Below are 12188 nucleotides of genomic sequence, written 5' to 3'. Positions count from 1 at the left end.
TTGCTTTTTGTCTGTGTCTCGTCACCTGCTGGTATGTAATCTCCAGGAGGGCAGTGATATTTATCTATTTATTTGGTTGTGCTGGGTCTGTTACTGCACTCAGGCTTTCTCTAGTTGTGGTGAGTGGGGGGGTACTCTTCATTGTGGTGCAAGGGCTTCTCAATGCGGTGGCTTTTCTTGTTGCGGAGCATGGGTTCTAGGGCTCCTGGGCTTCAGTAGTTGTGGCACATGGGCTTAGTTGCCCAAGGCACATGGAATCTTCCTTGACCAGGGATTGAACCTCATGTCCTCTGCATTGGCAGGCAGATTGTTGGCCACTGGGCCACCAGGGAAGTCCCCACATGTGCTTTGATTTTCTCTTGTGTAAACACCCAGGAATGAGATGGCTGTGTGGTAAACGTATGGTGAGATGGATGACTCTCAGTGACACTGGTTGAAGGAATGGTGTCCTGGCGCAAACTCCTCAGGTACAGCCAGGTGTCTCTGGGCTGGAATATCTGGATTCTGAGAAAAGTTCTGAGGGGTGCCTTCCCTTCTGCCTTCTGTGGAGTTTGGGGTTTTACACCCAAACCTCAGCCTCTGAGGACACCCAGTGTTGAGATTCTGATGGGTTGACCCCACCTCACAGGAACCCAGGTTTTCCTTGGGAGTGAGTCAGCCCACAAGCACCTTCATTAGCTTAGCATCCTGAAGGTTCATAATTATTATGGTGAACAGATACCCGCAACCTTGCCAGCCTGCGTCCTGCATCTTCTGACTTTTTATGAGCCTGAGTTGTTCTTCCTGTCCTTCTGGTGATAATCCAAAATGAGTTGTTCATTTGTTCATTCATTCACAGCACCTTCATTGAGTCCTTCCTGTGTTAGGCCAAGTCTAGGTACTGAAGAAACATTTGTGAAAAAGACACAATTTCTGCTGTCAGGGAATATTTAGGGTGAGGGAAGAAAAGATGTGGGTCAGTCAGTTCAGTGGCTCAGTCGTGTCCGACTCTTTGCGACCTCATGGACTGCAGTACACCAGGCTTCCCTGTCCATCACCAACCTCCAGAGCTTGCTCAAACTCATGTTCATTGAATTGGTGATGCCATCCAACCATTTCATCCTCTGTTGCCCCCTTCTCCTCCCGCCTTCAATCTTTCCCAGTATCAGGGTCTTTTCCAATGGGTCAGTTCTTTGCATCAGGTGGCCAGAGTATTGAAGTTTCAGCTTCAGCATCAGTTCTTCCAATTATATTCAGGACTGATTTCCTTTAACTATAAACAAGTAAATAAAATAATCTCATTTCAGACAGCATTATATTTTGTGAAGATAATATAACAGGATAATGGATGAGGGGAACTTAAGATAGGACAGCAGGGAAATCCTCTGAGATGGAATGTTTGAAACGAAGAGTGGGCTATATGGTTATTCAGAGTTGCCCTGTAGCTAGATACATCTATCGAGTATGTGAAAGGCAGCATTTATATTGTGACTTGCCATAGTGTAAAATACACACCAGATTTAAAATACCAATGTCTTTTTTTTTTTTTTTTTTGACAGTGGCTCTTTTTAAAAAAATTTTTTTAAATTTATTTTGCTTCACCAGGTCTTAGTTGCAGCATGTGGGGTTTTTAGTTGTGGCATGTGAACTTAGTTGTGGCATGTGAGATCTAGTTCCCTGACAAGAGATCGAACCCAGGGCCCCTGCACTGGGGGTGCAGCCTTAGCCATTGGACCACCAGGGAAGTCCCCAAAACGTCTTATTAATAATACTTTTCCTGTTAGTTACAGGTTGATCAATCCTGAATATTCATTGGAAGGACTGATGTTGAGGCTGAAACTCCAATACTTTGACCACCTGATGTGAAGAACTGACTCATTTTGGAAAGACCCTGATACTGGGAAAGATTGAAGGCAGGAGGAGAAGGAAATGATAGAGGATGAGATGGTTGGATGACATCACCCACTCAGTGGACATGAGTTTGAGTAAACTCCGGGAGCTGATGACGGACAGGGAGGCCTGGCGTGTTGCAGTCCATGGGGTTGCAAAGAGTTGAACATGACTGAACAACTGAACTGAACTGAACAGGTTGAGATGATAATATTTAGAACATGTTGGGTTAAATAAAATATATTATTAATTTCACCTTTTAGTTTTCCCTTTAAAAAATGTACCAAGTAAATTTAGTATGCAGCTTAGCGCCGAAGAATTAATGCTTTCGAACTGTGGTGCTAGAGAAGACTCTTGAGAGTCCCTTGGACTGCAAGGAGATCAAACCAGTCAATCCTAAAGGAAATCAACCCTGAACATTCACTGGAAGGACTGATGCTGAAGCTGAAGCTCCAATACTTTGGCCACCTGATGCGAAGAGCCCACTCATTTGCAAAGACCGGATACTTGGAAAGATTGAAGGCCAATCTTTCAATCTTTCAGAAGAGGGGTGGCAGAGGATGAGATGGTTGGATGGCATCACTGACTCAATGGACATGAGTTTGAGCAAACTCTGGGAGATAGTGGAGGACAGAGGTGCCTGGCGTTCTGCAGTCCATGGGTCGCAAAGAATTGGACACGACTTCACGACTGAACAACTGCATTATACTCCCACTGAACAGCAGTGGTTTCTGTAAAAGCATCCTAAGTAGAGAGATGCGAAATCCAAGGTCCAAAGGTAGGAACTGCAAGATGCTGGGGGCAGAGCGGACCCAGGAAAGAGTAGCAAAAATCGGAGTGGAACAAATTCATTAGAATCTTGGTTTTGGCTCTCTGAGGAATGGGTTTTAATTTAAGTGTGGTGGGGAAGCAGTTTTAAGCAGGCAAGTGGCAAAGTCTGAATTATGTTTTAACAGACCCCTGGACTGCTAAGTGCCGAGCCGACTGCAGGCCAGTCTGTCCTAAATATTATCATCTCAACCTGTAGCCTTCCCCCGGACTCGGTTTACCCACATGCTATAAAAGGAGGCTATACGGGCCTTTCTCCCCATTGGGCTCCAGCACCTGCGAACTCTGGAGGGGGCGGCCGGCGTCGCCTCCTCGATGACTCGGCGCTCGGCTGGCCAGGCGCCGGCGAGTCGCTCGCTCGATTGGTCGGGTCGGGGCGGGCCAGAGTGCAGCCGGCCAGCGCCATTGAGGAGCCGCGGAGAGGAAGCGCCGCGCAGTGCCGGGCTGGGGCTGGCGGTCCGGACACCGACAGGTACGGGCCGAGGCGGGGCGGCGCCGGGAGGCGAGCAGGGCCGGGGGACTCAGGGTGGGCGTGGGCCCGCGGTCGGCTGCTCGGGATCTGCTTCAGACCTAGAGGCCCGGGCCCGCCCGTGGCGGGCGCGGCGCGGGGAGCCTGGGGACCCCACCGTCGGGCCCTCCGAGCTCCTTGGTGAAGTCCTGGGGCGTCCGAGCCCTCGACATCCCCGAGAGTCCCACCCTCACCGGGACCCCCGCGTCCGAGCCCCTCGGGGCACCCTAGCCACACGCCCGGACGTCCTGAGCCTTCCGGGACTCCGGCGTCCGTGTCCTGGGGAGTGCGAGCCCCCACCAGACCCCGCATCCTCTCCAGGGTCGGGGCAGCCTGGTGCCTGGGGATCAAGGGGGTGTTAACCCGCGTCTCCCCGCCGGAGCCTTGGTCTCCACACGAGAGCCCAGTGTATGAGCCTCGCTACCTGTTCCCAAGAAGGATCTCCAGTCAGGGTTCTAGAGGGTCTTAACCACCCCCTTCTTCAGCCTTTGGGGGTCACGGTCTGGGCTGGGAACATCAGGCCTCAAACCTCTCTTTGCCCCTCGCCCTCCGGGCTCATGCCCTGCTGAGCCCCTCCTTCCCGGGGCTTGGGGACACCTGGAGCTGTTCCCTCCTGGCTCTATCTGGTAGGTGGGGTCTCCGTCCCCCGGAGCTGGGCTTAGGGTTCTTAGCAGAGAGGAGGCGCACGGGCTGGGGGGAGCCTGGCCTCCCGGTTTGTTTCCTTCCCTCGGGGCCCCGGGCCTGGCGCCCCCCCCCCCCCCCGTCTCCGGCCGCTGATCTCCGAGCTCGCTGTGCCGGCAACCCTCCGCCCCGCCGCCTCCGCTCCTGTCGCCAGACCTTCCTACTTAGGACTCTAGCCGCCCCTCGAGGGAGGGGCCTGGCTCAAGGTCATGGCCAGCTGTCTGCCCGCCCGTGGACTGAGTACTGATCTCCAGTGTCACCTGCCCCACCAATTAGGGGAGGCCGGGAGGGGGGTTAGTGCCAGGCAGCTGCCGAGGAGTCCTGATGGACAGGGGTGTAAGCACTTTAGGATTCTGGCCAGCCTGGGGGCCCTTCCTGACGCCGGATTCCTTAAGGGAATCCTTGAAGTGGCCTCAAGCCTGGTTTAGATGCTTAGCAGAGTTAATGGATGCCGTCTGGCTTGGGCCTTAACCTATTTATTGCCCAGGGCGTTTTATAGTGCCTGTCACCCCGTCTTCTTTTAATCTGTGCTTTGCCTTCCTCCACCTTCAGGGGAAGTAGAACAGGGCCAGATCTTGTGTACACACTGATAGTTGTTTCCCTTTGTGCCTATTCAGAGAGCACTTGTAGTTGGTACTTCAGAGTTTGTTGGCATTTAGGGCCAGAATCAATGGCAGTTACTTCAAAATTAGAGAGTACTCCGACTTTGGCTCTTTGTTTAAGTGTGTTTGGAGTTTGCATAGTTAGACTAGATTAGTCAGATTCATGTTTTATTTTCAAAGATTTACTCATTTAAAGTTATAATGAAGAAGTGTTTCCTTTATTCTTATTTTAAGAAACTTGTTCTTGTAATCTCTTCTTTAAATAAATGTACCCCATAATTTTTAGCAGATTCGTAATTTTACATAAAATGTGCTTTACAAAAGATCTTTGGAAAGAAGTGTTCCCAGGTGGCTCAGTAGTAAAGAATCTGCCTGCCGGTGCAGGAGACTGAAGAGACTCGACTTTGATCCCTGTGTCAGGAGGATCCCCTGAAATAGGAAATGGCAGCCCACTCCAGTATTCTTGCCTGGGAAATCTCATGGACACAGGGGCCTGGCGGGGCTGCAGTCCGTGGGGTCACAAAAGAGTCAGACATGACTTAGCAACTAAACAACAGCAAAGCATTTATTTTCTTATATGTTTTTACTGTCATTGTTGACAAATAAGAGTTAATTTAATCTGGAAATGCCGAACACTGCTGACGAATAAAAAACAATTTTTCCTGCAGGTTAACTCTTAAAGAGCTTTGTGTTTAGGGGGGGTTTGGTGGGTGGAGGCCTCTCAGTTGGCCTAAGAGTGTCTTCTGGCACTAAGATGAATCACTGGAGGTGGGGCAAAGTGCTTGGAAAGGATCCGGAAAGGGCCATTTCCAAGTGGGATGCCTGCCACAGCAAACCTGGAGCCTCAGGCTTGGTGGGCCCGTGTCCCACATGCTTGGCTCAGAGCAAGATGTGGAGCACACATCTAATTCTAACTGGGATCTACTAGCTGAGAAATCTTGATACCCGTTTAAACTTTTATGTCTCAAGTTCCCTATGTTAATTTTATGGAATACTAAAAATTATTTTTTGTAATGCTAATGGACACCAGTTATTATGGTGGACAGTAATAAATCAGTACTGGATGTGAACCAGAAGATTTCTGGTGTTTGTAATTACTAAGGTATCAGTGTCAGCTGGTGTCTAAGTACCAATAATGCAGTTCTAGGACTTTTAAGACTAGTAATAAACCACTACTGTCTCCCTTCCATTTATATCATTTTACAGATGATCCTGATAAATTTGCAAAATTGATTTCAGGAAGGTTTAAGAGGATCTTTGCAGAATATGAAGTTCATTGATCCAATCTCTTAGGCCATTTGTCTATTTTTTTTGTTTTTTTGACTGTGTTGGGTCTTCGTTGAACTTCTCAGGTGGCACTAGTGGTCAAGAACCCACCTGCCAATGCAGGAGACATAAGAGACTTGGGTTAGATCCCTGGGTGAGGAAGATCCCCTGGAGGAGGGAATGACAATCCAGTCCGGTATTCTTGCCTGGAGAATCCCATGGACAGAGGAGCCTGGCAGGCTACAGTCTGTGGGGTTGCAAAGAGTTGGACCCGACTGAAGCAACTTAACACACTCGGGTCTTCGTTGCTTTTCTTGGGCTTTCTCTAGTTGTGGGGAGCTGGGGGCTACTCTTCGTTGCAGTGTGAGGGCTCCTCCTTGCCGTGGCTTCAGTTGTTGAGGAGCACAGGTTTTAGGGCACGGCGGTTCAGCAGTTGTAGTGCACAGTTCAGTAGTTGTAGCACATGGCCTTAGTTGCCCTGAGGCATGTGGGATCTTCCTGGACCAAGGTTTGAACCTGTGTCTTCTTCATTGGCAGGCGGACTCCCATCCAATGCGCCACCAGGAAAGTCCCACTTGGGCCATTTTTGCTTTGATCTAGGACAGGGTTTCTCATCCTTGGTACTGTTGGCATATTGGGCTGGATAATTCTTTGCTGTGAAGGGCTGTCTTGTGCATTGTAGGGAGTTCAGCAGCTTCCATGGCCCGTCTCCTCTCACAAGGTACCAGTTGCAAAATTCCAGCCACCGCCCCCCCAACCGCCCCCTGCCCCAGCCCCCAGTCATAATATTCAGAAATAACTCTAGATGTTTCCAGGTCACATCTGGATAGAACCTCTGATCAGGACAGCCTAGTCCCCAGGTCAGTCACCAAAAGCAATCAGTTTCATGATCAGTTACATCAAAAAGATGCACAACTTTGAATTGTAGGTAATTTTTGGTTAATTTATAAGTGACCATTCTTCGCAGCTGCATCAGTTTGTAATGTCTTGGCCCTCCATTCACTAGTGGTGGCATCTTAACAGTGCTTCCCATTCATCATTCTTTTTTTTTTTAGATTGAAGTTAGTTTCAGGTGTGCAGCAAAGTGATTCAGTTCTAAAAATATATATTTCCGGTTTATTTTTCATTATAGGTTGTTATACAATATTGAATATTGTTCCCTGTGTTACACAGTAGATCGTTGTTGCTTAAATCTATTTTATGTATAGTACTGTGTGTCTGCTAATCCCATACGCCTAATATCCCTCCCTTCTTCCCCCTTTAGTAACTGTAAGTTTATTTTCTGTGTCTGTGAGTCTGTTTCTGTTGTATATATAGATTCATTGGTATTATTTTTTTAGATTTCACATATAAATGATATAGTATTTGTCTTTCTCTGTCTGATTTCACTTAGTTTGATTCTCTAGGTCCATGCATGTTGCTGCAAATAGCAATATTTTCCTTCTTTTTAAAAAATATTTATTCATTTGGCTTCATCATGTTTTATGGCACGTGGCGTCTTCGTTGTGTTGTTCGGGATCTCATGTTGAGACACGTGGACTTTGTAGTTGTGGTATGTGGGCTCAGTAGTTGTGCCCCGGGGACTCCAGAGCACGTGGGCTTTAGCAGTTGTAGCATGTGGGCTTAGTTGCTCCGAGGAACGTGGGGTCTTAGTTCCCTGACCAGGAATTGAACTTGCGTCCCCTGCATTGCTTAACCTCTAGACCACCAGAGAAGTCGCTTTCCTTTTCTTTATGGCTGAGTAGTATTCCACACCTTCAAACCACACCTTTATCCATTCATCTGTTGCCAACACTTAGGTTGCTTTCATCTCTTGGCTATTGTAAATGGTGGTGCTGTGAACATTCACCCCATGTTTTCTTAAATCTGTGCTTTGTATCCATCTACTTTCAGGACAGATAGAGTAGGATATCATCTTGGAAAAATTGTCTGGTTTTTCTGTTCATTTTCTTTTTTTCTTCTTCCATAGATTCTTCTGTGACCATGAGAGAGAGAAATAAAGAATAATCCATGAGTTTTAAACACCTTGTCTTGAGGATATAGTCATGTTGGAAGGTCTTGTAGCCTGGGTTCTTAATACCTACCTGGGGAAATATGTCAATAACCTGAACACTGACCAGCTCTCCGTCGCACTTTTGAAAGGTGAGTACATGTGTCTCTTTTTGGTGAACTGTGCTTTGCAGATTGGATATCTATTTTTTTATATTCTTTTTATTGTATTGAGACTAATAACCCTTAATGGCCAGATGGCTTTGTTCCAAATATGTGCAAAAGAAAATAATGTTCCCCCATAGGACACCGATTATTATTATAGGGTAACTTAAGTAGGTAGCTGTATTATCATAGAGTTTAGGGAAGTATTAAATAATAATAATAATAATTTTAAAAAGAACATACTACTGGTGACTGTGCTTTGCCCCAGTTAATGTTTTCGGTTTTATAAGACTTTATGGAAGCAGCCAGGATGTAGTGACAGTGGCGTTAGCTTCAGCTTCAGATCCCGCTATGACTTAATTAGCTACATGAACAAGTCATTGCAATTCTGAGCCTCAGTTTCTTTCGAAATAGAGGGCAATATACCTCTGTGGGTTGCTGTAAGGATGAAATGGAGTGGTCTTTGAAGCTCCTTTCCTGCTGGTGTGTAATAGATAGCCACATGTTACTGTAGGGTCTTCCGACAGAGTTTATGGGATCTTGTCTTGCCGAGTAGTAAAATACCTAAAGCTTGAGACATTTTCGCCTTGACAAGGCTATATTTCCTAACTACAGCCCAGTGGTTTGATGAGGGGATTGGAAAAGTGCTTTCTTCTCCTTCCTTGCTTTAAGTTCTCTTTGCTCAACTCAAAATGGAACCCTTTAACACATCTAGGAAAAGAAAGAAGATCGAGTCAGTTTGCAAACATGTAGAATCATAGAAAGAGGAAAGGGGCCCTCAAACACAGTGGAAACCTCCTGGGCTTCCTGGGAGTATGAGTTTTGGCAAGTGTACTGGGGCAGGTTAGGGGGGCTGGCCATGAAGCAGATGTGTGGACAGCCTGAGCACAGGTGCAGTGATTTACTGTTCCCAGAAGTGGCATTCTCCGGGGTTTCCTGACCCACCCAAGCCAGGGGAAGGATCACAGCAGCGATAGGCCACAGAGAGCTCGAAGGGTTGCACCCCCCTGCTCCCTTCCTTTCATTGGAAACAGCAGTGGCTTCTTTCCTATTCTTTTTTTTCCTCTGCACTTTCCTGGATGGGAGCTTCTTGATGGAAAGTGAAAATGACTGGTTGCCCGGGAAAGGGCTGTGTTTAAAGTATAATGGTAGTGTCGAGTTTGGTCACGTATTGAAGTTCTTAGACACACTGTGAAGCTCACGGGGTGAACGGGCAGGTTACTGGGCCCAGAAGGAGCCCTGCAAACCACAGCATTGCTGACAACAGAGCTGGCTTTCTCAAGAGCGATGTGGTAAGAAGGATGTTTGCTAAAGAAATTAATAAATAGAAATTGGTATCTGATTAGTTATGGCGTCTCCACTGATAATAGACTTTGAACCTCAGCAGTTTTATTTATTTATTTTTTAAAGTTATTATTGCTTATTTATTTTGGCGCCAGGTATTAGTTGCAGCATATGAGCTCTTAGTTGTGGCATGTGGGATCTAGTTCCCTGACTAGGAATTGAACCCGGGCCCCCTGCATTGGGAGTGTGGAGTCTTAGCCCCTGTACCACCAGGCAAGTCCCTGAAAAGGATTTGGCCTGCATGTGGGCTCTGCATGAAAGGATGTTTGACCAAGTAGCCAGGTGTGCACTGGGTGGGGAGGGGGCAGCCTCAGTGGATCACCTGGTCTCTGTGATCTCTGGACTGGGTCCTAGCGCCCCTCCATCCTGATTCTGACTCTGATCTGACTCTGATTCAAGGACTCTGACTTCATGAGATGTGGGGGATGGGATGGGGCTGGGCTGGGCTGGATTCTAACCCCCTGCCTTCTACTATACAGAGGGGACATACCTGTCCTGCAGGAATGACCACCTTGATCCCACACAGGGCCTTCCACAATGGGTAGATCTCCCATTTATCCTTTTGCCAACCAAGCTGCTACATTTTACATCCATCTGTCTTTATTTCAGTTTTGTTTTTTATTTAAATTTAAAAAAATCCAGAACATAAGACACACCTGCTACCCAGAATTGACCAATGTTACCAACCAGGTCCGCCCTCCTTCCTTTCTGACCTTCGAACCTAACACTTGACCCTCTGTCCTCCTGGTTGTTCCTGAACATGCAAAATACCTGGATCACCTTTCCTCCAGATGCCTGCATGACAATACCCTCACTCTGGTCCAGTCTGCTCAAAAGCCACCTCCTCAGAGATGCTTCTCTGACCCTCCTAGCTAAAGTTGCTTTTTTTAAGAAATTTTTTATTTACTTATTTGGCTGTTCTGGTCTTAGTTGTGTCGTGCAGGATGTTCTATCCTCATTGCGCCAGGCAAAATCTTTAGTTGCAGTATGTGGGATCTAGTTCCCACACCAAGGATTGAGTGTGGGCCCCCTGCATTGGAAACTCCGAGTCTCAGCCACAGACCACCAGAGAAGTCCCTCTAATCTCAGCAATTTCAGACAGAATATATCTTGTAAGGACAACCGTGGCTATCACTGAAGCTCTCTACCCCGTTTCTGGGCCTATCTCTTCTTAAAAAGTATTCTCTGTGGCTTTTAACAAGCCTGCGGAGTTTGAGGAATGTATCTCTGCAGAATAGAAACATGCTTTTTCTTTCGTAACTGATGTAGTTACTCTATGTTTATGGATCTGGAGCAGGCCATGGTGCTTGGCCAAAAAAGTTTTAGAGCATCACAGTGCACTGAGAGAATGGCTTTGTAAAGGAGTTGAACACTTTTTTGTTAATCTTGATGACATGATTAAGGAGACTTTGGGGGCAGAGGATACGAGAGGAAAATGAGAGTGTTATTTCAGTTTGTCTAGAGATATTTACCCGACCAGTAATGCTAAAGATCATGATCATCAAATCATGAACTCCTTATTGCCAAATTCAGACTTAAATTGAAGAAAGTGGGGAAAACCATTAAACCATTCAGGTATGACCTAAACCAAATCACTTATGATTATACAGTGGAAGTGAGAAAGAGATTTCAGGGACTAGATCTAATAGACAGAGTGCCTGGTGAACTATGGACAGAGGTTCATGACATTGTACAGGAGACAGGGATCAGTACCATCCCCAAGAAAAAGAAGTGCGAAAAAGCAAAATGGCTGTCTGAGGAGGCCTTACAAATAGCTGTGAAAAGAAGAGAAGTGAAAAACAAAGGAGAAAAGGAAAATACCCACTTGAATGCAGAGTTCCAAAGAATAGCAAGGAGAGATAAGAAAGCCTTCCTCAGTGATCAGTGCAAAGAAATAGAGGAAAACAATAGAATGGGAAAGACTAGAGATCTCTTCAAGAAAATTGGAGATACCAAGGGAACATTTCATACAAAGATGGACTCAATAAAGGACAGATATGGTATGGACCTAACAGAAGCAGAAGATATTAAGAAAAGGTGGCAAGAATACACACAAGAACTGTACAAAAAAGATCTTCACAACCCAGTTAATCATGATGTTGTGGTCACTCACCTAGAGCCAGACATCCTGGAATGTGAAGTCAAGTGGGCCTTAGGAAGCATCACTACGAACAAAGCTAGTGGAAGTGATGGAATTCCAGTTGAGCTATTGCAAATCCTAAAAGATGATGCTGTGAAAGTGCTGCACTCAATATGTCAGCAAATTTGGAAAACTCAGCAGTGGCCACAGGACTGGAAAAGGTCAGTTTTCATTCCAATCCCAAAGAAAGGCAATGCCAAAGAATGCTCAAACTACCGCACAGTTGCACTTGCCTCACACGCTAGTAAAGTAATGCTCAAAAGTCTCCAAGCCAGGCTTCAGCAATATGTGAACTGTGAACTTCCAGATGTTCAAGCTGGTTTTAGAAAAGGCAGAGAAACTAGAGATCAAATTGCCAACATCCGCTGGATCATTGAAAAAGCAAGAGAGTTCCAGAAAAACATCTATTTCTGCTTTATTGACTATGCCAAGGCCTTTGACTGTGTGGATCACAATAAACTGTGGAAAATTCTTCAAGAGATGGGAATACCAGACCATCTGACCTGCCTCTTGAGAAACCTATGTGCAGGTTAGGAAGCAACAGTTAGAATCAGACACGGAATAACAGACTGTTTGCAAATAGGAAAAGGAGTATGTCAAGTCTGTATATTGTCACCTTGCTTATTTAACTTATATGCAGAGTACATCATGAGAAACACTGGGCTGGAAGAAGCACAAGCTGGAATCAAGATTGCTGGGAGGAATATCAATAACCTCAGATATGCAGATGATACCACCCTATGGCAGAAAGTGAAGAGGAACTAAAAAGCCTCTTGATGAAAGTGAAAGAGGAGAG

General features: G+C 46.3%; 1 protein-coding gene across 9 annotated transcripts in view; it reads left to right on the top strand.

The window, feature by feature from the left end:
* Window positions 1-3083: 3083 nt before the first annotated feature.
* Window positions 3084-12188, top strand: part of VPS13D (vacuolar protein sorting 13 homolog D) — a 265619-nt gene continuing 256514 nt past the window's right edge. For all 9 annotated transcript variants that reach the window (XR_009695793.1, XR_009695794.1, XR_009695795.1 and 6 more), the window contains exons 1-2: window positions 3084-3169; window positions 7724-7896. Coding sequence is in view for 6 of the 9 variants with exons in the window: in XM_061160354.1 (XP_061016337.1) it covers window positions 7800-7896 (97 nt within the window). In the remaining 3 variants the exon portion in view is untranslated. The remainder of the gene's footprint in view (window positions 3170-7723; window positions 7897-12188) is intronic.

The sequence above is a fragment of the Dama dama genome, chromosome 14 (assembly GCF_033118175.1).
Source record: "Dama dama isolate Ldn47 chromosome 14, ASM3311817v1, whole genome shotgun sequence".
Taxonomy (NCBI): Eukaryota; Metazoa; Chordata; class Mammalia; order Artiodactyla; family Cervidae; genus Dama; species Dama dama.
Note: the sequence above shows the minus strand (reverse complement) of the source record. Positions and strands in the feature narration are given on the sequence as shown.